Below are 27,029 nucleotides of genomic sequence, written 5' to 3'. Positions count from 1 at the left end.
AGTGTCGCGCAAAAATGTGAGAAGTAAACTGCCCGAAATGTGGCGAGACGATTCGTGCCTCTCGCATTGCCATAACGCACTTGCACATTCGTCTCTGTTGGTGTGTAACTACTGCACAAAAAAGGAAATCAACATGGTGCCTCATCTTCCATACTCTCCAGACCTGGTCCCTGTGGAATTTCTTTTTTAAATTTATTTTGAAAGTTAAAAACCCCGTTATAAAAACCCCGTTAAAAGGATGAGGATCTGCAACAACAGACGAGATAAAAGAAAATTCGTAGATGGCATTTCGCACAATCCGGCAAGAGGCATACCGAGACTGCTTCTGTGGAGCAGTCTATCAACTGTGGAGAAGAGTATTTCGAAGGAGACTGTGCACAATCAGTAAAAGGCGAGTATTTCGAAGGAGACTGTGCACAATCAGTAAAAGGTGAGTGCAGAAAAATTTTGTGGCCAGAGTTCTGGAATTTTTTTTGAACAGACCTCATATATCTCACATACCTATAGGTTCTTACTGCAGTTACAGCCCACACGTATCTTACACTCTGTTTACTACGGAGAATATTTTACATTTCGTTAATGCAATAACTACTGTAACGCAACTTAGTGGATTTAAAGTATTCACATGTGACACTGTTTGCTATTCTACCTGTTAAATTGACTCTGAATGTTTTAAAAATAAACATACGATATTTCGTGAAAAAATTCAAGACTGTGTAGCAGGGTGCCCACACACTGGCAGCAGATTTCTATGAAGTGCTAAACAACAGCAAATTTCACAGTGAGGTGATACACGCAGGATTTAACACCGGCTCCCAAATGAAAAACAGAAAATGAGATCGACTATATTTCACCAAATAATAACGAAGTAACACAGGATGCAGTGTGCCCTCAAAATACGATACGTCACAACTCCCAGTGGACGCAGCCTAACGGCCGCCGTGTCTCAGAGCGTCATTCGGATGCGGACAGGAGGTCGCGGGGTCACCGTTGTCGAGCTCAGAGCCACCACTTACCGCCCGAGTGGCTCCTCGGTCGGCCTCACAGATCCGAGTGCATCTCGTCCCACTCTTCCCACCGGACAAAAAACAGACAGACAATTCGCCGGCCGTGCCGGGAATCGAACCCCGGCCCACGACACAGTAGTCGACACACACAGACCTCTCCGTTACTGAGATCGATAGGGAGCAGAGTAAAATTAGGTACAGAGCTAGCGAGAAACAAAAATTGTCGAGTGGAAGATTATAAATACACAGTTCAATACGTTAGCTTCGAACGTGGAGGTATACTAGATGGAATCGATCACAATGTTCGGCACCCTAAAAATTTAAGATGCTGATAGAGACATAAGAGGCAGTTATTTAGCACCAGTGTTTACACAAACAGCAAAAGATTTTCAGCTATAAAGACTTTCCATAAATAATGGGCAAATGAGGTTTACAAAATCATTCCAGATACAAAAAAATATTGAAATGCACCTGTGGACAATATGCTTCAATAAAGGTAAAATTAAAACTGTCCCCAGCCCAAAAATCAATTTGAACGAGGCGCTGCTGTGCTAGGCGCAGTGTTACTGGGACGGCGTAGCGTCGCCTTCCTCTCACCTTCGGAATGAGCTGTAAGGAGACCTACAGTTTAATGTAGACTTCACACTACAATGCTGCTTGGCACTTATCACGTACCTGAGCAACTGCCAGAGGTGAAACAACTGATAAGCAACAGAAAAAAATTCATCAGATCAAATGAAGATGGAACTTTTGGGCCTGTATGTTCCTGAGTGTATCCCATCTCACAGAATTATTAATGTATGGAAAAAACAGTTAAACTTCACTGTAAACTATTTATTACTTTCACAATTACAGACACTAACAATAAACAGAAGAAAAGAAATGAAAGAATATTTTGATGCTACTTGCATTTTCTCTGTGAACATAGTTTATCTTCACAAAGGCACAAAAACTACTCTGCTCTATTCGGTTTCTCTGATGCAACAATTGTGTTGTTATCAAGAAAAGCTTTAAATCTTAAGTCCAAATGCTAAATTAATTCAAATGACTTTATTGTTTACAAGGGCCTACCACTATCGCATTTCAGACTTTCGTCCGTCAAATGCTCTTCATTCACTAGATACGTACGCCAGAAGGTGCATTCGTTGACTGCTTAGCCGCAGTATCAGATGACACACAGATACTTGAAGGTCTGAAGGTAATTCTCAAAGACTGAAACCAGGTACTCCAAATAAAATATTTTGTGATCAAAAGTGATTACTTTAATAAAATTGAATAAAATTGATTTAGGACTGTTGATTTCCAATTGTGTTAACAAAAAGTATGTGCTATAAAATAAACCGTATCTTGACTTTTTGTAACAACCTGGTTGCTGTCTCTGCTGTTTTATAACAGCTGGGTAGATACAACTGGTGCTGCACATTCAACAAGATGATGTCAAAGTCACATTTTTAAAAAAGTGTCTGTGGTTGTGGTTGCACGGACTTTTTGTGACAACATTTACATACATTTCTGTATAATAGGACTCCACCGTTATCTTAAAATTTGCGCACAAGTTGTACCGTACGACGGACAATATTCCGAAAGACGTAGTGTTATGTCCGTATAAGCAAAAAAACATTTTAATTAATAGTGTCTGTGACTGTGTCACGTCCATAGCTAAAATGCGAGTCCTGTAAAAAGTAGTGAAAGTTAGCTAAAGTAAAGACAAAGGATGAGTGTGGCAAGAGAAGCCACAAGTATCAGTCCACGGGAGTGCAGGAGAGAGGCGTGGGAGGCCTTTAAAAATAAGTTACCTGACAACATTTATGACGTGAAGTCTGGAGACAGTAAAGGATCAATAAGTGAAGTGAGGTGCTTAGGTAATATATAGGGAACAATTGTGAGACAGAGAAAGAGAGACAGGCTCACGGTGGGAACTGAGCTACGTCACGAAAAACCGACGAGAGGTTTAGGACGTACTCTGCAGTCGTAAAGGGAGAGGGAGGCTTCCTCTCCCCTCCACTCACACACTGAAAGATTTCTGAAGAATAACTAACCGAGTTAGCCGGTAAGGTGACGCGAATGTCTCCGACATCGTACCGTATCGAGAACGGGCAGGATCGGAGGGGAAATCAAAACAAAACTCGTAGGCCTAGTGCCCAGAGAGAGAGAAGTCGATCAGTAGAGAAGTTGGCGGTAGCGAGACGGTCGGAGTCGGAGTTACGGGCCAGGGTAGAGACAGCTGCGAGGCTCTGCCGATCTCAGATTGTGCGACGATTTCAGTTCGCAGACATACCAGTGATAAGCAGTCACTGTATCTCTGTAAAAACTCAACTTTAGCTCGGAAGCACCTCAGTTGAGAAAGTCCACAGATTGCAAGTCAGTTTCCGACACAATCTGTACTCTGAACCATCGATGCCAGAGAAATGTGACAACAGTGTTATAGCCTTCGTCAGGAAAGCGAGAGATTCAGAATCGATAGAAGAGTCGACAGCTCTAGAGAAGACTTTCAAGTGTGTCAATACAGAAGAAATACACCTCTGAGGAACGTACTGGGACCCCGTTATTTTGCTTATGTCTTTTTGCTGTTTTTCTCTAGAGCAGGTGAACAAATCAATTTTAGAATACCCACAGACCAACTTCATATACAAAAACTAAAATAACAAAACTGGCCGATGACTTTTAGCATTTAGGGCATACGAGTACAATGAAGTGGACAGCAAACTAAAAGGGTAAAAGAGTGAAACAAGGCCCAGAGTACTACTGGTACGCTAAATAAGAGATCTGAAAATCGAGTTTCTACATTCGAAATGTGACGTTTACAATCGGTGCGTGGCAGCAGATTCGAGATGAGGACTTCTAATGCGGTAGCCACCAGTGCGGGCAGAGTGAACGACAGAAATTAACAGGAAAGATCAGAAAACGTGTAAATGTGTCAGTGATCGAACTGGAATGCAGACATAAATATGACTGCGACAAAAATTAACTGGAAGGTGGAGAGCCATATTAGGGGTATTTCTCAAGTTTTAGTTGTCATCTCAAAAAGATAAAATTATATAATAAATTTTGCAGTTCTGGCACACACAGTGCAGCCTGTTGACGCGGTCGTGTGTCGTGCAGTTGCAGCCAATTCGGGCACGGCAGCTGCATTTCCAGCACGATACTCCGTGTTACCGGTACACCGGCTCCTCTAGAGGTGCACTACAATACCATGTCACGAGAATTACCGGGACTCGACACGTCTACCTGCAAATAAACAAATCGATTCCGTAACTGTATTTTTTCGAGATCGTAATTAAAAATGAATGACCACCCCCCACACAGGCGAGAGAATATATGGCAGATCGACCGAGATGATGAACGACCGTGAGGACGGAATAACAAGAGCTCGTGGTTGACATCAGAGTAATGTATACGGGCACATCTGAAGGCTGCAATCTATGGAAAAGTCTAGATGAGACCTTCGTGCAGCGGCTGCCGATTACGAATAATCGAGTGGACTTAAAATTATTAGGAACAGAATGAAATGAACTTATTCCACAGAAAATAGGATTTATCCGAGAAAAAACTCTTTGTAAAACTGCACTTTGGCACTGACTGCCAGCACTCTAGCAGAAGCTTACCGAAAATGGGCACCGCGTAGTGCAACAGTCTTTTTTTTTTTTTTTTTTTTTTTTTTACAATACAACAGGATGTGTCTCCCATTTAGTAGACAGATGCCGGAGTTTCATTTGCGGTGAACAAATTTAATAGTCGAGCAGACATACTGCGACGACAGTCTCGGGATGCTGGAATTGCCTTTTTACAGATCTGCACGAAGTCGACAACGTGTGGGATTCCTACTGCTTCCATCCGAGTGATGAGCATTCTTTGTCCCTGAACTGAAATTTCCAGTGTATTAACTTATGCAATATAATTCGACACAAAGTCCTAAGTGAAAGCAAGACTCCTGGACCAGAGAACATTCCCTCAGGAGATGTACCAGATATTCTCTCTTTGGGAAGAATTTAAGAACTCCAATTCTGAGGTAGGTGTGTGCTGGCACATGTTTGCCATTGAACTGTCAATTTAATAAGTCACAGTTGCAAAATACTGACACAAATTATTTACAGAAAAGTTACAAGACTGGTAGAATACAGTCTCAGCAAAGATCAATCCGGACTTTGAAGAAATGTCAGAACATACGATACTGACTCCGCAGTTTCTCTTACAAGATACGCCGAAGAAAGGGAAACCACATTTATAGCATTTCTAGATTTAGAGGAATGCTTTCGACAACTTCGACCGGAATACACTCTCAGAAATTCCGAAGGTAGGGGAGATTAAATATTGCGAGCAAAAAGTTGTCCACAAGTTGTATAGTAACCAGACTGCAGTTACGAAGCATCGAAAGATGTGAAAAGAATGCAGTAGTTAAGAGAATGCAGTAGTTAGGAAGGGAGTGGACACGACCTACGTGCCGCACATGCTCCTTCTCAGGGAAGCTTTTCACACTACAACCGCTTGTATTCTATATAACAGTGCCATCTGTCATGCACTCTGTTGGGACTACTGTTTCATATTAAAAATGCTCCACTTCCAAAATGTTTATTTCATCCATTATTCACTTTGATAGTTAAACTATCACTGTCGGGAGGAAGGTCTCTTTTATATAGCCGTTTTTAGTGACAACGGGTGATAATTTCTTTTAGTGGCATGCGAGTTTATGTTACAACTTGTAAGTGTAAGGAGGACAGTAAATGTTCTGCATCAAGTGGTGGAACATCACGTAAGCTTCTTATTGTGAATCAATCACATAATGTTGCAGTCGTGTCCAAAGGAAACCTCGTGCCTGACTCGACAGTACGAAGCCTACACAAATTTCGATGTCAGAATGCAGAATGAGTACAGTTCTCCTTCTACCCGCAAGTTGCAACCTATGTTCGTGGCCAGCCATATGCAACTACAACAAATTACCAATGGCTGCCATTAAAAATAGCTACATAAAATGGGGCCTTCCACGTAGTGACGGTTTAACCACCAAAACAGATACTGGATGGATAAAACCTTTGTGACTGGAGCAGAATTACGCAATTTTTACTATCTTAACTATCAGCCACTGCCCTCAGAACGTAGTCTGTAATGGGCTAATCTGTTTCCGTATAAAATACGAGCAACAAAACAACCTGAAAAAGAGAGATGTACTAACAACAAATACTCCTTTAAGAGTTAAGCAGTCTTTTCCAAAAGTAATCGTCCAGAGTTCAGCCTCGTACGAAAACTAAATGTGCACAATAAATGGGACAGACGAGAACCTTTCGAAATGAGGCGCTACAGAAGAACGCCGGAGACTAAACGGGTATATCGCACAACTTACGAAGAGCAGCGAATCGAAGCAGGTAGATAAGAGCTCTACAATACAACTCGGCTGAGAGGTCCGCTGATATGACAAACCTGAAGTATCTAGTAGTAGATAACTTGGTAATGGAGGGAAGTAGGGGGGTAAAAAGTGTACACGGATGCCATGGCTTGACAACAGGATCTGTGGACCTGGGACTGGGCAGAGGCAAAGCAACTGGCACAGGAAGCTGTAGACCGCAACAGCAGTGGCACGGTGCCGACTCTGAAGGGGACTCCACTGCTGAGGAAAGTTGGCTGCATTTAGCTTCTGCAGGAGTTCACAGATGTGTGTCTTTGACAATTTGTTTCCCATTTGCCTTCAGTCCCATAAATCTAGTGTTTCCTGCTTCACTAACACTACCAACATTACAGGAACATTGGCAAAAACAGAACTGTAAGTGACATCCTGCCATTTATCAAACTTAAAGCGTCACCTGCTCATTATTTATCACATTCTTTTAAATGATTAACCTCAGAAACCACACAAGCTACAAGAGCGAGGCAGATGTGAAGAACCAAATAGTGATATTCTGCCCATTCTGATATAATATTTAATTTTTGTAACACCGAGAAGTAATAATGACAATAATAATAGATGCAGCACAGACATACGAAACAGAATGAAGTATTCATCATATACACAACACAAAAGTAGTTCCATGGGGTTAGAGCAGATAGTAGAAGAGGCTGTTTTCTGTTACATGGGTTTATGCACCACACATCAGTTTGCTGTAGGTGGGTGGTTGCCTTCTCCTTATTTTACTTATTGTTCCACCCAGAAATTTCCATTACTATAATAGTAATAGTTGGGTAGGTAAGAATAATGTTAGAAATTATCCAATCTATTCAGAATTAAAGTCCAGGATGGAGTAACAATTTTGTGAAGAGTACAGACCAGCTACTCACCATGCAAAGGAGATGTTGTGTCTCAGACAGGCACAACATAATGACTGCTATATATTTTAGCTTTTGGGCAAAAGGTCTTCTTCTAAAGTAGAAACCACATGCACTGACACCCCCCCCCCCCCCCCCCACACACACACACACACACACACACACACACACACACACACACACACACAGAGAGAGAGAGAGAGAGAGAGAGAGAGAGAGAGAGAGAGAGAGAGAGAGAGACAGTATATGGATGTTGGTACCAGGGATTGTGGTCCTGTGTGTGTGTGTGTGTGTGTGTGTGTGTGTGTGTGTGTGTGTGTGTGTGTGTGTTCCTTCTGCAGAACAAGGCCTTTTACCCTAAAATATATAGCAGTCTTTCCGTTGTGCCTGCCGGTGACACAAAATCTCCTCTACATGTTGTTGTTGTGGTCTTCAGTCCTGAGACTGGTTTGATGCAGCTCTCCATGCTACTCTATCCTGTGCAAGCTTCTTCATCTCCCAGTACCTACTGCAACCTACATCCTTCTGAATCTGCTTAGTGTATTCATCTCTTGGTCTCCCTCTATGATTTTTACCCTCCAAGCTGCCTTCAAATACTAAATTGGTGATCCCTTGATGCCTCACAACATGTCCTACCAACCGATCCCTTCTTCTTGTCAAGTTGTGCCACAAATGTCTCTTCTCCCCAATCCTATTCAACACCACCTCATTAGTTATGTGATCTACCCATCTAATTTTCAGCATTCTTCTGTAGTACCACATTTCGAAAGCTTTTATTCTCTTCTTGTCCAAACTATTTATTGTCCATGTTTCACTTGCATACATGGCTACACTACACACAAATACTGTCAGAAACGAATTCCTGACACACAAATCTATACTCGATAATAACAAATTTCTCTTCTTCAGAAACGCTTTCCTTGCCATTGCCAGAGTACATTTTATATCCTCTCTACTTCGACCATCATTAGTTAGATTGCTCCAGAAATGGCAAAACTCCTTTACTCCTTCAAGTGTCTCATTTCCTAATCTAATTCCATCAGCATCACCCGACTTAATTTGACTACATTCCATTATCCTCGTTTTGCTTTTGTTGATGTTCATCTTATATCCTCCTTTCAAGACACTGTCCATTCCGTTCAGTTGCTCTTCCAGGTCCTTTGCTCTCTCTGAGGTTCGCCGATGACATTGCAATTCTGTCAAAGTTTTTATTTCTTCTCCATGGATTTTAATTCCTACTCCCAATTTTTCATTTGTTTCCTTTACTGCTTCCTCTATATTCATATTGAATAACTCACTCCCTTCCCAACCACTGGTTCCCCTTTCATGCCCCTCGATTCTTATAACTGCCATCTGGTTTCCGTACAAATCGTAAATGGCATTTCGCTCCCTGTATTTTACACCAGCCACCTTCAGGATTTGAAAGAGAGTATTCCAGTCAACATTGTCAAAAGCTTTCTCTAAGTCTACAAATGCTAGAAACGTAGGTTTGCCTTTCCTTAATCTTTCTTCTAAGATAAGTCGTAGGGTAAGTATTGCCTCACATGTTCCAACATTTCTACGGAAAAACTGATCTTCCCCGAGGTCGACTTCTACCAGTTTTTCCATTTGTCTGTAAAGAATTCGCGTTTGTATTTTGCAGCTGTGACTTATTAAACTGATAGTTCGATAATTTTCACATTTGTCAACACCTGCTTTCTTTGGGATTGGAATTACTATATTCTTCTTGAAGTCTGAGGGTATTTCGCCTGTCTCATACATCTTGCTCACCAGATGATAGAGTTTTGTCAGGACTGGCTCTCTCAAGGCTGTCAGTAGTTCTAATGGAATGTTGTCTACTCCCGGGGCCTTGTTTCGCCTCAGGTCTCTCAGTGCTCTGTCAAACTCTTCACGCTGTATCATATCTCCCATTTTATCATCTACATTCTCTTCCATTTCTATAATATTGTCCTCAAGTACATCGCCCTTGTATAGACCCTCCATATACTCCTTCCACCTTTCTGCTTTCCCTTCTTTGCTTAGAACTGGGTTTCCATCTGAGCTCTTGATATTCATACAAGTGGCTCTCTTTTCTCCAAAGGTCTCTTTAATTTTCCTGTAGGCAGTATCTATCTTACCCCTAGTGAGATAAGCCTCTACATCCTTACATTTGTCCTCTAGCCATCCCTGCTTAGCCATTCTGCACTTCCTGTCGATCTCATTTTTGAGACGTTTGTATTCCTTTTTGCCTGCTTCATTTACTGCATTTTTATATTTTCTCCTTTCATCAATTAAATTCAATATTTCTTCTGTTACCCAAGGATTTCTACTAGCCCTCGTCTTTTTACCTACTTGATCCTCTGCTGCCTTCACTACTTCATCCCTCAGAGCTACCCATTCTTCTTCTACTATATTTCTTTCCCCCATTCCTGTCAATTGTTCCCTTATGCTCTCCCTGAAACTCTGTACAACCTCTGGTTCTTTCAGTTTATCCAGGTCCCATCTCCCTAAATTCCCACCTTTTTGCAGATTCTTCAGTTTTAATCTACAGGTCATTACCAATAGATTGTGGTCAGAGTCCACATCTGCCCCTGGTTCCTAAATCTCTGTCTTACCATTATATAATCTATCTGATACCTTTTAGTATAGTGAGTAGCTATCTGTACTCTTCACAAAATTGTTGCAATATATTTTATTTATTTATACTGGACACTGCTCTACAGTACTCGAGGGATCTAGGAAAACCCTTTAAGGGCCTAGAGCCGACGGAGGGAAATTCCTTATCTACGTCTCCCCGTAGTAGACAGAGGGCAACGTGACTGTGTGTGACAGCTGAGGTAGACAGGGACTGAAGGACGATGGACATAAGTCGCACTCCAGCATTTGCTGGGCAGGACATCCTCTTGCCCAGGGAACGGGAAACAATTTCCGTAAGTAGAAGAACCGATTGATAACCAATTGTATAGAACGTGTAAGGCAAAGGGAAATGAGCACATTAAGGATCCACAGGTATTCCACACATTTGCTGTAAACTGTGTTAGTATATTTTGTAAAATTTTCCAGAGATTAAATAATTCACCAGTCGGAGCTCTTGGTGGGTACTACAAAAGATACAGACAAAGTGAAGGAAAATGATCCCAATTTTAAAATAATCACCTGAAATGTGAGAAGACTGCTGCAGTGCAGCAAACTATAAAACTTAAAACTTGAAATGGAATGACTGGAAATAGATATCCTCGGCACATCAGAAATTAGACGGTCCTGTGCAGGAAACTTCTGGTCCACACCAGAACTGACCGAGGTAGACCACGAGTGGGAGGTGTCGGAGTAATTTTAAGAAAAAATATTAGCTCACGTGTCGAGGTAAATGAGCAGTACAGTTCTACGACAATACTAGTCGAAGTTGAAATTAAACCAACCGACATCGTGATAATACAAGTGTGTGTGCCAATTGTAGTGGGACTTTGAATTTCGCTGCACTACACTCGTTCCCTCAGATATAAATTATACCGTCGCAGCTGTAGAGCGCTCGACGGCAGAGAAAATATATAAGAAAATGAAGGTACTAAAATTGTAACTCTTTTTGTTTTTCTACCTGCTTTTGTCTTTGAGAGCGGTAGCTTAACTTACTTATTAGCTAGTCGTGGTCGGATTAAGACGAAAAAACTCACTGATGTGCAGGCGTATTCGGGGGAGTGGGGGGTTGTTTGGGGAAGGAGACCAGACAGCGAGGTCATCGGTCTCATCGGATTAGGGAATGATGGAGAAGGAAGTCGGCCGTGCCCTTTCAAAGGAACCATCCCGGCATTTGCCTGGAGCGATTTAGGGAAATCACGGAAAACCTAAACAGGATGGCCGGACGCGGGATTGAACCGTCGTCCTCCCGAATGTGAGTCCAGTATGCTAGCCACTGTGCGCAGACGTATTGTGGAAGTTGGTATGAAATTCGGAGGATGGAAATATCAACGTTAAATAAATTCCATTCAATACCAAGATGGTTTTGATTTGTATTAATTAGTGATTCCTGGACGATTGCAAAATTTCGGAGCACCTATGACTTTTCACGCAGAAATGAAATGGGAAACATTTGGACAACAAGACCTGGACGCGGCACGAGAGAAAGACATTTTAACATGGTAAAGAATGAACTCTTATCTACACCATTTCCCCCTGTTAATCACATTTTGTTATTCTCCGTTCTCTTTCAAATAATTTTTGTAGTGAAAATTCGTTTGACTTTTGCTCAGAAATGCCGTAAGGACCACCCCAACAATAGCTTTTACGAATCACGAAGTCCGATAACTTTCTGTAATACGAAGTCTGACTTGCATTTCATTCTTTCCCTTTTTCACGGTCATTAACGATTTTAAAAACCCCTTTTTATTCACGATTTCTTCCCACATTTTCAACCTTTTCTTTTCTTCTCTTTTTCTTTTTTACTAACCACCACTACACAATGTCAAAAGAAAAGGTGTAGTAGTTGGCAAAATACACAAAGAAATAAGTAATGTCGTAAGACGTGTTAAGGGAGATGAAAACCTGTTAGTAACGGTGGACTGGAATGGGAATGTGGGTGAAGAATTGGAAAAATGGATTGTCGGCAATTGGAGGATGAAATGAAAGAGGAGCCCGACTAATTGAGTCCTGCTCGATGTACCAAATAGTTATCGCAAACACACTTTTCCAACATTACGTGGAAAGACAATATATCTGGAAGGTCCCTAGAGACTTGAGGCAACAACAGGTTGCTAACAGTTTAGTGAAATCACATTTTAGGAACCGAGTAAAAGATCGTAGGAGCTGGAGACACGGACAGTGATCACAACCCGGTTCTGATGAAAAGTTCATTGGAGTTCAAATGTCTGAGGAAAAAGACAATGAAGCAGAAATCAGAAGTAGAAAATTTGAGAATGAGGGTCAAGCAGGGCATTATACACACAAAACAGACAAACTAGTTAGAAATTTCCAATATGGCGAAGTGAAAGAAGATGGAACAAATGACATCTGGTATATATAAAGTATTAGAAAAGATAGTTGGAAAATCTAAACCCAAAAACAGGAGGAAATGTATTACAGAAGATGTTCTTCAGCTTAATGAAAAGAAGACTAAGCAAAAACACAAGAAAGTTTTCCTGAGGAAATATGCACAGAAAGAGAAGAAAATATATGAAATGGAAGAACTGATATAACCTACAGAATAATAAATAAATTTTGTAACAAACAGATAACATCAATCTCAGATACAGCAGAAGACAAAGAGGGAAAAATACTGTCAGTGAAGACACGGTGAAGGGAAGGAAAGAATAAAACTAGGAATTGCATGATAGAATGCCTTTATCAGAGGATGCAATAGGAAAGGAAGTATATGAAGACGACAAAGGAGATGACATTCTGCAAGAAGAATTTGAGAAAGCTCCTAAAGGTCTTCGGGAGAACAAAACAACGGATACTGAGGAAATTCCTGCAGAACTAACTGAGAATGTTGGTAGCAGCATGATAATGGTTAGGTCTATCTGTAAAACAAGGGAGATACCAAATGACTTCCGGAAATGCATGACAGTTCCTATACCGCTATAAAATGTCAGCAGTACCGAACATTAAGCCCAATATCACACGCATTGACAATCGTCGTAACGATAATTCCGAGAAGAAAATGAGCTCGGCAACTCACAACAAAATGACAGCAAAGTATACTCGTCGGATGCTGCACTGACGAATGGGCAACAGTTGCCTCCCAGAGCTCCGCAACACTAACACGATCGGAGATCTAGCTAAAGCCGAGCAGAGGAATTCTCACCCCAGTTCACAGCCACCAATCGAGATGACGGTGTTGTCTCAGATAGCCCAGCAGTGTAGTAAATGCCTCCGGCAGAAGTTTAATGAGAACATTACGTCACTCATGCCTCGAGTGAAGAGTCTCGCGAATTCACCTGTATCGAGTGATACTTTAATATTCAGAGACAGTGGTAAATACTCTGAACATTATTGTGGAAATGGATAGTTGACAGTTAAATACGTGTGCATACCTATATTGTGATAAAGTGAACTAATATTTTACATGTTACAGTTTCACTCAATCTGCTCCTCACCTCTGTACTGGTGAGCACATTTTTGTCAGGCCCAATAAGTACGGTACGAGAATATGTGTTCGAAAGACGAGGTGACTGTATGCAGTGCTGAAGAAGAGTACAAGCCTGTAAGAATAATAACTGGTAGACAGGAGCTAGAAGTGATAAAGGAATTTGCCTGTTTGGGAAGAAAGATCACAAGGGACAGCAGAAAGCAGAAAGAAATGGTAAGTGCAATACGGCAGCCAAAACTGCATTCAATATGAGAAAGAAGTTACTCACTAGCAAGAATAAACACCGCAGTCCCCAACAATCAATCTTTCCTTCTCATCCCGTACAGTAAATCTCCCCTCACCTGCGGTTCTGGGTGACTTTCCCAAAATTTACCCCTTTTCCTTCACCCTTCTTCCTTCCCCTTCAACACTTCTGCCCGAAGAAGGAGCCACGGGTTCCGAAAGCTTGCCAATCGCAACAGTCTTACGTGCGAGTTCTGCTGCTGCTCGACGAGTAGATTTTTTATCTATCCAATTAAATAATTTTATCATTAATTGATTGTTTTTGTTGTTATATTAGTCTGGAAATAAGGATGCATATCACGAAAGCGCTCCTCAGAGTGTTGCCCTATGTTGTTGTTGTTGTTGTTGTTGTTGTGGACTTCAGTCCTGAGACTGATTTGATGCAGCTCTCCATGCTACTTTATCCTGTGCAAGCTTTTTCATCTCCCAGTACCTACTGCAACCTACATCATTCTGAATCTGCTTAGTGTATTCATCTCTTGGTCTCCCTCTACGATTTTTACCCTCCACGCTGCCCTCCAATACTAAATTGGTGATCCCTTGATGCCTCAGAACATGTCCTACCAACCGATCCCTTCTTCTAGTCAAGTTGTGCCACAAACTTCTCTTCTCCCCAATCCTATTCAATACTTCCTCATTAGTTATGTGATCTACCCATCTAATCTTCAGCATTCTTCTGTAGCACCACATTTCGAAAGCTTCTATTCTCTTCTTGTCCAAACTATTTATCGTCCACGTTTCACTTCCATACATGGCTACACTCCATACGAATACTTTCAGAAATGACTTCCTGACACTTAAATCTATACTCGATGTTAACAAATTTCTCTTCTTCAGAAACGCTTTCCTTGCCATTGCCAGCCTACATTTTATATCCTCTCTACTTCGACCATCATCGGTTATTTGGTCCCCAAATAGCAAAACTCCTTTACTACTTTAAGTGCCTCATTTCCTAATCTATATGGATGCAAAACTTGGACAGTAGGAAAACGAGAGGGAAGCCCAGTAGATGTGGTGCTACAGATGATCCTGGAATGGGAACCGGAGGGAAAGAAGAGAAGAGGGCGCCCTGTGACCACCTGGCTCCAGAATGTACAGTTAACAATGAGAAGATCTGGTGCACAGGAAGAAGATATGCAAGATCGGATCATCTTGACGGATATCCTGAGGAGATAAATTAATATTTTATGTGACACACGTAATAATTTCCGGGTATTTGTTATCTTGGAGAAAAACCTTAGTATAGGGGAAAATCTCAATAGATAATAAAATAAGAATAAATGTGAGAACATCACAAAGGCAAATCCAAGATCAATGCACATACTTGTAATACGATATGCAAATTTCAGGTCAACAGACACGTCTGATCCTACCCGTCGGCTTTGACCCGTGACATTTGGGTGTCGAGGTGTGTGATGTCATGACGGCGCAGAGTTTAGTTTACGAGTTGGTTGCGTTCGTAGATTTCGTCTTGTTGCAGTCGGTGGTGTCCTGTGGTGGTGTGTGTACGGTCCGAATATTACGTAGTGTATCGGGTTCCTTTGAGCGTTGTCGGTAGCAGTATGAAGTAATTTGTATTGCCTGTGATTGAAGAACAGAAATTAGTTTCAGTAAGTGATCAATTTTTTTTTTTTTTGGTTTGTTTATGTAATTGCAGTGTCAAATGGTGTTATTGGTTTGCTGTTTGCCGTGCAGTAAGGTGTTTATTTTGTGGCTTCTTTTTTTGGGTGTGGATATGACAATGGAATTTAACAGTTCACGGTTGCGTGCTGAGATGAGGGAGGACGTGATATCCCTCATAAAATTTTTGCAGATGTTTGGACTACTGCCTGAAATAGTCAAGTGCAGCACCTGTAAAGAGAATATGTGGTTGGCGAAAATTCTGGCGTCTCGGACCGGGGACTGTTAAATGTCACGGTGCCGAAGGAATAACCTATGGCGCTCCATTAGACGCGATACCTGGTTCGAGAAATCCAGGTTGGCCGTGAGAGAAATTGTTTTGATGACTTATTATTTTTGTTATAGATCCTCCATCCGCACACGAGACTGGTGAGAGTGAGAGGACAGTTTTAGATTAGTTTTCTTTTTGTAGGGAAGTGTGTTCAGAATATGTGAAGTATGTGGGTAAGTCGGGTGGGCCGGGGGTGGTGGCCGAGACAGACGAATTGCAGTTTGGGAAGAGAAAATATGGGAGGGGTAAGTCTTCGGTCGGTTTACGGGTGTGGGCAGGTTTTTAATTTCGGGAGGTGGATACGCAGATTGTGTTTTCAGGATTTTGGAGGGGCGTACGAAGAGAGAATTGGTGGGGTTAATTGAAGTGTATATAGAGGAGGAGAGTACGGCAGTGTCAGATGCTTTTTCGTCGTATAAGGGGTTGGGGAAGAGGGATTATGATCATTTAGTTGTAAATCATAGTTTACAGTTCAAGAATTACGAAACTGCAGCATGTACTAATACGATAGAGGGCTTTTTCAGGGCAGTTAACTCAGTCACAGGGAGGGGAAGAAACAGTCTTCCGACCTGCAATCTCATTGTTGTTGTTGTGGTCTTCATTCCTGAGACTGGTTTGATGCAGCTCTCCATGCTACTCTATCCTGTGCAAGCTTTTTCATCTCCCAGTACCTACTGCAACCTACATCCTTCTGAATCTGCTTAGTGTATTCATCTCTTGGTCTCCCTCTACGATTTTTACCCTCCACGCTACCCTCCATCTCATATAGATTATTATTGCTGGCGGAAGAGCGTCCCTGGGCAGTATTTCTTTTCTCGCATGTTTTTTTTTTTTTTTTTTTTTTTTTTTTGGTAAAATGTATAGGCAAAGGATGGTTAGCTGGGGGTTTTTGTATGTGGTCAGGGGTGTGCAGGGCAGGTTGTTGGCAATGTTTGTGGATTTAGGTTTGTTGGGTGGTTTGTCTTATGATTATGTTGCCAAGGATCCGTTTTGTTGCAGTTGTTTTTGAGTTGTAGTGTGTGATTGAGTTACATTTATTTTCTGGTTTTTATTTGTTGGCCACTTTTGTTTTTTTTTTTGGGGGGGGGGGGGGGGCGAGGGAGAGGTTTGGGGAGGAGGAGGAGAGGGGTTGTGGTTGGTAGGTTGTGTGTGGGCTGGGAGTTTTTTTGGTTGTGTTTTGTTTGTTTGTGGGTGTGGAAAAGGGGGGGGGGGGGAGGGGTCTGGGTTTGTGGATGTGGCTGAGTTTGATTGGGGTAGCTGACCTAGTATGTAGCACTGGAATTTTTTCATGTTAAGTAGTCTATTTTTGGGTCTATTGTTCGTGCATTTTGATGTTTTGTGGGGGGTTTTCATGTGATGTCGGTTTCACGTTATTTATCACAAGTGTAGGTGTTTGATGCTTTGGTACTGTCACCTGTGGTTGATTTATGTAACTTAAGGGAAGTATCCGATTCCAATTTTTGTAGTTGTAGATGCGTTGTGGTATCGTGAGCTGTTGTTGATCTATATAGGTCCGAGTGAAGTGTCCAATTCCAAGTTGTCGTAGCCCTGTGTGTTTTGGTATCATCGGTTGTAGTTGACCTATATAGGTCAAGGGAAGTGTCGGATTCCAGTTTTTGTTGTTTTTTGTGTTGGTTTCGTGGTATCGATAGTTGCCGTCTGATTATAATTTTTGGGTGTTGTCGTTTTTTATTTTGTGGTATCGACAATTGCGATTGAGCTATGCAGGTAGAGGAAGATGGCCGATTCCTACGGACATTGTGAGTGCAGCAGAACGTGGGCATTTTGTGTTGTGTTTCTGTCGTCGTTTTGTGTGGTTTGGGATCGTGGTGTGTGGTTTTATACGTTTATATTTAGTTTGTCCCCAACCAAAAACCCCCAGTTTCCCACACTGATCCCGTTAGTTTGATTATATTTTTAGAGGGACATGTGTTTGTTGTTTTTAAATCTGTATGTTTATGTAATGACGTCACTGGTGCCACATTGGGGATGTTGAGAATGGTCATTTCCACCACATTGGTGATGTCATGTGTCAAAGCACACAGGTGGAATCTGACGCATCTGTAACCCCCAAATTTCCATCAAAGAAATAAGCACACATCACAAACACACTGGTATGTGCAGTATTTTGAAAAAAAAGCACTGTCATTTGTGTTCTCATCCCCTTAGTCCTGAGACATTGGCACCTAAGATGGCCAGATGAAAGCCAAATGCCAGGATTTTCTCAGAAAACTCAGGTTTCTTGCTTACCAACATAGTGACCAAAAGGCTTCTTATCCCAAAGTATGACACTGCAGAGTTTCATTAATGTGATTCAATGATGAGTGAACTGCACTAGATAAATTTTCCATATACTTATACGAATAACATAATCCAAGTTTAGTACAACATTTATAAGTACAGTCTTCGGAATTCACAACATTTAAAGTTTGCTTATCCCCACATGATAACAGCTAAATTTTCAATACGGTAATTTCACACAATTTACTGTTTCATTACTATTTAAAACTTAAAATGAATTTGCTGCTTTGAGGAGGCATTTCCAAAAGTATCCATTTCATCATCATCATCAGCAGCAGCTGCAGCAGCTAAGGAAAATGGATGGGTAACTGTCAGTATTAGAAGGTCCTTCCAGACATTTAAATTTTCAGTTCTTTGCATAAGCACCAACCCAATATATAGGTGTTTGGTTACTATACCACACATAAAAAAAGAGTATAAGAAGTGCACTACACAGATAACATTCCAGTCTCTGTTCTGAAGGTATGCACAAAAAGCATACAAGCCCCATTAATAAATGAGTCCTTTAGTTCAGTTATTTACCTAGAGTACTGTACCTAAAGCACACCCAAGGAGTCCTTACTAATTAAAGACAATTGAATCAATCACGAACACTAGACTAATGAGTTACACGAATAAATACAACATTCTTAAAAATGTACAGTTCGGCTTACTACCTGCCTTTATAGAGTTCACAACAATGATACTTTAAGCTCATGGCAAGGATGACTGTGTTACGTGCATATTCTTAGCCTTGTTTACAGCTTATGATGCTGATACTACTAATCAAGCTACCATTCGATGTAGGCTAAGAGGAATAGTGGTTCCAATGTTACCTTGAAAGCAGGGTGCAAAAGGGAGAGTTAGTTCACATATCTTCTGATGACAATTTTTTTAGTACAGCAAGTGACAGACATGAATAACACAGGTGTTCCTCAAGGTAGTGTTTTGGGTTCAATTCACAGATAAGGCGCGAGATTGGACAGCCCCATTCCCCAACACCTCGAGATCTAGTTAAGGTTAAAGGGTTGGCATTTGTTCGAGAGCTGGCAAAACCCAAAAAATATGAAAGCAAATGAAGATTGTGGTAACAAATTGACTAGTAGTGTAGGCTAATGTTTACAGCTGTGCCACACTGAAAAATGCAAGGGGGGGGGGGGGGGGGTCTATATATAACATTAACCCAATTCTGTTTTCCATATAAATCAAAGACTTTATAGACAATACAAGACACAGAAAAAAGTTATCTTTTGTGATGGTAACAGCATCACACTCACTGATAAAATACCATAACCTCTATTACAGGAGACAAATGAAACTCTTATGGCTGTTTACAGTTGTGCAGTATGCAATAAATTTATATTGAAAATGAAGAAAACAAACAGTGTGTGCTCTAGCACAAAGAGGGATAACAATTCTGTCACATTATGTACAGATGAAAATCTGTAGACTGTAACAAACACAAAATTTTGAGGGATCAATCCTGATTGCCAATTAGCATGGAATGACACAATAAGATACTAGCAAAAAGAAAGTTATGGGGATATTTTTCTCTTGGGTTCTATCATCAGTTTGTGGCAGCTAATGTCTTGTTGTGACATATTATTCTCACATACACTCAGTTCTCAGCTATTGGATTCTTTCCTAGTTGTCAAAGACCCAAAACATGGGGATCACTTTTAAACTGCAGAAAAGGTGTGTAAGAATAATAACTAGAAGCAGTTGCCTGGCTTACTATAAAGAACTGTTAAAAACGGTACATCATTACTGCACCATGTGAGCACATCTACGAATCTGTTGAGCATATCAGGGAAAAGAATCCTAAGTGTTTCACTAATTGGTCTACACGTAGCTATAGAACAAGAGCCAGTTTGGAATTACCGTGGAGAAACAGAAAAAATTCAAAACCGCCCTTTCTATCAGGGAATAAAACTTTATACTGAATTGTCCAACAAGATGAAAAAGATTATTAAAATATATCTGTTTAAAGAAGTAGTTAAAATGTTATCCATAAGTAATTTATACTATACAACCATAGATAACTTTAGACGACTCAGATTAGTGGTTATAGTGAAACTGGATAACAATAGCGCTCTGTCACATTAAAATACACATTACATGATCACACTGTAACACTTTTATAAAAATATCCCATGACAATATCTACACTGCAGTCATTCTCCTGAGTTCAACATCTCACTCATCATGGGGGGATGCTGACTCAGTTATTCAGGTGGACTGAGGGTAGGACACGAACACATCCTTGGAGCATAGTTGAACGTTCACAGGCATGGAATCAGTTTTCCAAACTGACTGGAGTTTGTGCAATGGGTATAGCAGCATGTTTATGGTTCAGCGGGTGTCCTGGGTGTGTGCACTAACGAAGAGCAAGTCTATATTTTATATTATAAGTTATCTGGAAATTGTTTGCATATCTAACAATATTGTACAATAGGAACAAACTGAATGAGAAAGTGCAGTTATTAAGACACTGATCTCAAATTCAGTGCGATTGAGTTTGTTCTGTCCGGGCATCCTGACTAATGTTTCTCTGAACTATTTCAGGTAAATGCTACGATGATTCCCTCATAGAGGCCACAGCCAATCGCATGATCTAGCCTCATAAATCATACTTACACATTCAGTGTGTACATGTATTTTGGAGAAACTTATTTTCATAGTATTATGATGGCAAATACTGTATCACTGTATGATGATCCCTGGAAGAATAAATAATCACACTGCAACTGGAGGTATTTTGTCGTTATGTAAACGCGCAAAAGAATTATTTGCTAAGACACTATAACTGTTTCCGGTAATATTGTTCTCGTTTATTTATAGTTCGGATGTAGCGAAATGAATGCGCGGAACGCTAAAATATCCTTCCCTCTTCAAAAGTTGCAAGCAACGTTCTAGAGTAACGAAACATCGATGTGATGGTGTTCTTAAGAAAAAAAATTTTTGCATCAATTCAACGCGTTACTAATTAACACACAGACCTTTCATGACAAGGTTTCCCCTGACATAACTAGAGAACGTGGGCAGAAGGGTTCTTTGATAAGAACGATCAGCTAGTAATCCGTATGAATACATTTTATCAAACGACTGAACACTGTTTGCAATTCATTTCAAAGTCTTACGTAACAAAGAATATTTATTAAGTTGCCAGGGGTCCTGGTACATCATGCTTCTTAAAGCCGGCTGGTCCTGGTGTTAACTAGTTTCGCGTACAGGACTAATATTATAATAACCAAATATGGCTAAAACTTACTCCTAGAAAGAGCAACAGTAAACACACGACGTTTCTATTTAGATTCATAATTGCACAGTTACTTTACTTTCAATTCACTATACGCGTCATATACACATTGCCTACTCTACTTTGACAACTTCAACCGGATGTGACGTATGTAAACAGTTGCCGCTAACTTATTCAAAACACTCGCTATGGCAAAGACATGTTTTATTACTTATTACACACTTTTGCCAACATAGTCAGAACTACATCACACTGAAATATCGAGTGTTTTGACTCCTCTAATCAATTTTTAAAATATGAGGAAAATATATGTCGTGACGAAATGTAATAGAATAAATAGATACACTCTTATCTCAGGGAAAAATTATTACACTACTTCGTATTTTGTTTCAGATTTGGCCACCCTGAATTTACGGACGACGAATTGTTCTATCAATACACGTTCGTATAGTCTGTGAGTTGTAAATTTTGAGCAACAGCTGGGAAGATGAGGGGCGTCCTATTTGGTGCACTTTCACTATTTCTATGCGTCTCGTGTTCTGCTGACACATTGGATTATGTGCCGGATGTTGTTCCTCAAGAACCATCATCGGTTTTAAATGTTCGCTACGGAAAACATGCTGTAGAAAACGGCAATCAGTTGACGCCTACTGATGTAAAAGAACAGCCGTCAGTGACGTGGGACGCGGAGAAAGATACCTATTATACTCTTGCGATGACGGATCCAGATGCACCGAGCAGAAAAGATCCAAAGTTTCGGGAATTTCTTCACTGGCTCGTGGTAAATATTCCAGGAAACGACATTGCCAAGGGGGAGACACTGGCAGAATATGTTGGGTCTGGGCCGCCGCGTGGAACTGGTCTACATCGCTATGTATTTCTAGTGTTCAAACAACCAGGAAAGCTCGATTTCGACGAAGAACCTACAAGCAGAACCTCTCGTATCGGCAGACCCCGATTTTCCATTCACAAATTTGTACAAAAATATAATATGGAAGAACCAGCAGTAGGTGGAAATTATTATCAGGCACAATATGATGATTATGTACCTGTTATTCAACGGCAGCTAAGCGGCTAAATTTCTCGCTTCCAACAATAATTACTTAACCGAAAAATCCATGACATTTGCTAGTCTAATTCTTGGAATCTCATTTTTTTGTTGTTGGTCAGAATAGACTGTTAATTTCCAGATTAAATGATATTTAACGCTTACTTTGTGCCATGTGAGATAATTACTTCGCAAATTTTTCTAAAAAATGTCGCTGTCGAAGATACAGAAATCAAAGTATTTCGTTATTGTGCCAGTTCCTATGCTTTCCTTTCTTCTTACAGATCCATCAGTTATATATTGTTCTTAAAGTCTAATCCTTTAGTATGTTACGGTTATAGTTAAATGTTTTCTTTCTTCTGTTAGCTTGAAGCCTAGGGTAGTGCTAGCCAATTTTATGTGCCCTTTATGGATTATATTGTTTATAGTATTGATAAAACATTGAGCTTTTTGTGCCATTTAATAATGGTGATTGTATTTTAAATATTACTTCCTAACAAATAGGGTAACATGGTGCTACATAATTTTTATTTTGCCAAATTTTGCTCATAGTAATAATTTACTACTATTTGTACCTTTTTATGATCTGGTGATTAAAAAAAATTTCATTCTATGAATATCAGTATTAAATGAAAAAATTAAAACAAACTTTCTTCATTTCCAGTCTCTATTTTTATGTAATTTCTGTCTTCATCAATGAAAGACTACTTCACAAAATTTGAAGTAGTGTATGGTTGGCTTTACTGTTGCGTAAGAGTTTAATACGTATCTAAACTTACTTTCAGGATGTTACTGTAGTGTGTGTGTGTGTGTGTGTGTGTGTGTGTGTGTGTGTGTGTGTGTGTGTGTGTGTGTGTGTAACTTTTCTGCTTGGTGTCTGCCCATGCTTTAACCATATTTATAAACAAGTGATAATGATTTTAATGATTTCAAACAAAAACATTCCAACCTCTGTCCAACATTATTTTGTCAGCTCTTTTGGTCTGTTAGTTTACTTCACCACAGACAGCAATGTTTAATTTGGATTTGCATTGCTTTTCACCAACATAAATTTAAAGTAGTTCCACCTTTTCTATGCACTTTACCTTAGGTGTTTGCTTCAATGTGATTGCCAGAGCTAGATGGGCAATGCTAAATGGTTTGTGCTACACTTCAGAATTTCATTCCTTTTTAGTTAATGCACACTGCAACCTAGTATGTCTCCCACATAAAACACTAGTGTAATTACTTATTACATGAATTTTGTGTTTATTTGATTATAATACACAGATATATACTTTGGAAGTAATATTGTGAACGGAAAATTTGCCACATAAGTGAAAAATGGACATGATCTAAAATGCATAGACACACACATAGTGCCTGCTTGTAGAGGTAGAGAGAGAGAGAGATGTACAGAAATAATTAGATTTATATTCCACTATTAATTTAATAGCAGTTGCGAATGCTGCAACCAGAGTAGCTAAGCTTAGCGGATTATCAATTAAGAGTTTAAAATATTTGACTATAACCAAATACAATGGTATCCAGATTGGCTAAATGGCATCCCTGACCTTGTTATTCATTTGAGTACAACAGACAATGTGACAAATCACTGTGATTTAACTCGCAGTGTTGAAGTTATGTATGTATAATGCATACGACAAATTAGTTTTAAACAATATTTATTTTACAGGAGTCATGTTTTTTTAATGTTTAATTGCAAAAGTGTTGCCATCAGCATGGCATAGCCGAGCAGTATTCCTGTTGAAGAGATGCCTTGCTGAGGTGTTGTGACCTGAGGCCACTGCAAAAGAAGAACGCATACGACAGGAATGCAGCAGGTGTCGGTTTTGCATTATGACGTACTAGATTCTATACTCCTGAGCAGAATAGTATGCAAATTCAAAAAAACATTGTCGTTATGCAACTGTGCCATCGTTGTGGGAATGGTTTGTTCTACTAATGTGAAAGGGTCACACGTTTTCAGCGTGCTGGTAGGCCCTACTTCTTGTATAATAACGGTCAAATTCTTCATTTGTGTGGCTATGGATCTCAAGTGGGTGGATAAACACTTTATTAAAGTTGGTATTGTGCATGCAACTATTGAAATGCGTTATTTAGCCGCTATAAACGCTTTATTTTATTCAGTTGAAACTTAGTGATCGGTTTTCTCATCTGTGTCTTGCTTACAACGAGGTCTCGATGTTTTCTTTCACATTTCACAAGAATTTTCACCTATGGCACAGATGCTGTGAATAGAAAAGAAAAAACAATGGTGAGACTTAAATAGCGGACAACGAAAAGCAACACAACACAGCAAGGTTGACAATGAAGTTTACTTGTAGGGTAACATTTTTCGGACGGCCAATAACACAGCGGGGAGGGAATGAGAGGCTAAAGGATTGTTTTTCCGCATTATTTCGCTTTAGTTCGGAAGACGGCGCGCGAACATGTGAAGGCTTGTTTGTTATCGACAGGAGTGTAGAAGTGCGCAAACGGGATAACTATGAATTTCATAAGTATGATGCGTACATCAACGACCAGTGCTGTGGAACACAGAAAATAACACTATCTACAAAAAACGCAGTCTGAAAGAGGACATTGTTGCTGCACAAGCGTAGTTAAAGGTCTGCATTAGTGAGTTTTAGGCAGCTAAAACTTTTTTCAAACTTCATTACGTGTGTTCCGTGTTTATGGGCAGCAACTTGCAAACTCTGATTTCATATTGCGATGTTCGTTTACATTACTTTTCACATCCTGTAACTGGTCGAAGACATATCACATTTATAGTGTGTTAATGGTAAATTGGCCGATCAGCTCCATATCACGGAAACAGTAGAAGTTTGTTTTTGGTTGTAATAATTATGGTTGTGATAACCAGGGCGCGCGTTCTCGCATCATTCTCATGAAATTACCGACAACAGTAAACAAACATTCTCGTATGTTCTGAATAATACTGTATTCGTGGTATATTATAGACTACACGTAGTGGCTACACAACTTGACTTCCAAGAGACCTAGAATAAAAATATAACAAAATTTTGTACCTTTGATTCAAATTCGTAGTCCATTTCTTCTTCTTATTCTTGTCTTTTCGTTTTATACAGAGTACCCTAAGTCATTTTCTGGTACATTTCATGTATTGGTTGAAAAGTTAGACAAGTGACGTTTTCTGGATCCTCGTAATACATTCGGAGGCAAGAAATGTCCCATCATTTAGTGTGTTGGTTTGCAGTTGGTTTCTGATTTTGGTTTTCAGCAGGTTTGGCTGAAATTTAACATAAAATGTTAACGTAAAAAACATGATTACATGTTAATAACCAGTTTATAAGCTTTAACGATTTACATAACTCAGAAAAAAAATCTTTCACAGTCAGCACTTAAATGAGTTAAACTCAAAACTTAGATGGCAGAATAGCTCAATTGCTTGAATACTTTAGCTTAATTATTTAATATATTCCACATTATATCTGGTGATTGCTCCTTTTGTAGATTAGATTAGTATTTGTTCCATAGGTCATAAATGCGACACTTCGTAATGATGTGGAACGTGTCAGGTTAATAAACGGTGTTTATACAAAATGTATGTATGTCTACACAAAATGTAATTACACAAAATTATATGACACATAATATTTTCAATTTTTTTGTGGGGGTTGGGGAAATTACCCACTTACTATGTCCAAAAATTCATCTAATGAGTAGAAGGAGTTGCCATTAAGAAATTCTTTTATTTCCTTTTAAATGCTATATGGCTATCTGTCAGACGCTGTTACGTGACCAAAGACTTTTGTGGCAGCATAATATACCCCTTTCTGAACCAAAGTTAGATTTAACGTTGAGTAGTGAAGATCATCCGTTCTCCTAGTGTTGTAGCCATGTACACTGCTATTACTTTTGAATTCGTTCGGATTGTTAATAACAAATTTCATAAGTGAATATATATATTGTGAGGCTACAGTGAAGATCCCTAGCTCTTTAAATAAGTGTCTGCAGGATGATCTTGTACGGGCTCCAGCAATAATTCTGATTACACGCTTTTGTGCAATGAACACTCTTTTACTCAATGATGAATTACCCCAGAATATGATGCCATAAGAAAGCAGAGGATGAAAATAAGCGTGGTAAGCTAATTTATTGAGATGTATATCGCTAAAATTTGCAATGACCCTAATAGCACAAGTAGCTGAACTCAAACGTTTCAGCAGATCCTCGTGTGTTTTTTCCAGGTCAACCCCTCATCAATGCATACACCTAGGTATTTTGCATATTCTACCTTAGCTACCGATTTCTGATCGAAGTCTATATTTATTAACGGTGTAATTCCATTTACTGTGTGGAACCGCATGTACTGTGTTTTGTCAAACTTTAATGAGAGCTCATTTGCAGAGAACCACTTAATGATTTTCAAAAAATGATCATTTACAATTTCACCAGTTAATTCTTGTCTGTTGGGTGTGATAGATACATTTGTATCATCGGCAAAAAGTACCAGCTTTGCATCTTCGTGAATACAGAATAGCAAGTCATTAATATGTATTAAGAACGGCAGAGGACCCACGACCGAACCTTGTGGCACCTCATTCTTGATTGTTCCCCAGTTTGAGAAATTACCAATTTTTTGCATTATTATGTAAACTGCTTATTTCAACTTTCTGCACTCTTCCAGTTAGGTATGATTTAAACCATTTGAGCGCTGTCCCATTCATACCATACTACTTGAGCTTATCTAGAAGTATTCCACGATTTACATAATCAACAGCCTTTGAGAGATCACAAAATATCCCAACGGGTGACTTCTGACTACTCAGAGCATTTAATATTTCATTAGTGAAAGTATATATAGCATTTTCCATTCTGGAAACCAAACTGACATTATGTTAAAACTTTATTTTTCAAAGGTG

General features: G+C 39.8%; 2 protein-coding genes across 2 annotated transcripts in view; one reads left to right on the top strand and one right to left on the bottom strand.

Moving 5' to 3' along the window:
- The window catches only part of LOC126428076 (protein disulfide-isomerase A5), a 139,998-nt gene extending 118,765 nt beyond the window's left edge, over positions 1 to 21,233 (bottom strand). Inside the window, exon 1 of the mRNA XM_050089965.1 lies at positions 21,108 to 21,233. Within this exon, the coding sequence (XP_049945922.1) occupies positions 21,108 to 21,155 (48 nt within the window). The 5' untranslated portion in view covers positions 21,156 to 21,233. The remainder of the gene's footprint in view (positions 1 to 21,107) is intronic.
- Positions 21,234 to 21,534: 301 nt separating this feature from the next.
- Positions 21,535 to 22,760, top strand: LOC126428318 (protein D3-like). Its single transcript, XM_050090251.1, has one exon. It carries the CDS (start codon positions 21,583 to 21,585, stop codon positions 22,171 to 22,173), a length of 591 nt encoding a protein of 196 aa, XP_049946208.1. The 5' UTR covers positions 21,535 to 21,582; the 3' UTR covers positions 22,174 to 22,760.
- Positions 22,761 to 27,029: the final 4,269 nt, after the last annotated feature.

This window comes from Schistocerca serialis, chromosome 12, assembly GCF_023864345.2.
Source record: "Schistocerca serialis cubense isolate TAMUIC-IGC-003099 chromosome 12, iqSchSeri2.2, whole genome shotgun sequence".
NCBI lineage: Eukaryota > Metazoa > Arthropoda > Insecta > Orthoptera > Acrididae > Schistocerca > Schistocerca serialis.
The sequence above is the reverse complement of the archived record's forward strand: the minus strand, read 5'-3'. Positions and strand labels throughout refer to the sequence as shown.

Coding starts and splice junctions, on each gene's coding strand:
- LOC126428318 (XM_050090251.1), top strand. CDS start 21,583: ATGAGGGGCGTCCTATTTGGTGCACTTTCACTATTTCTATGCGTCTCG.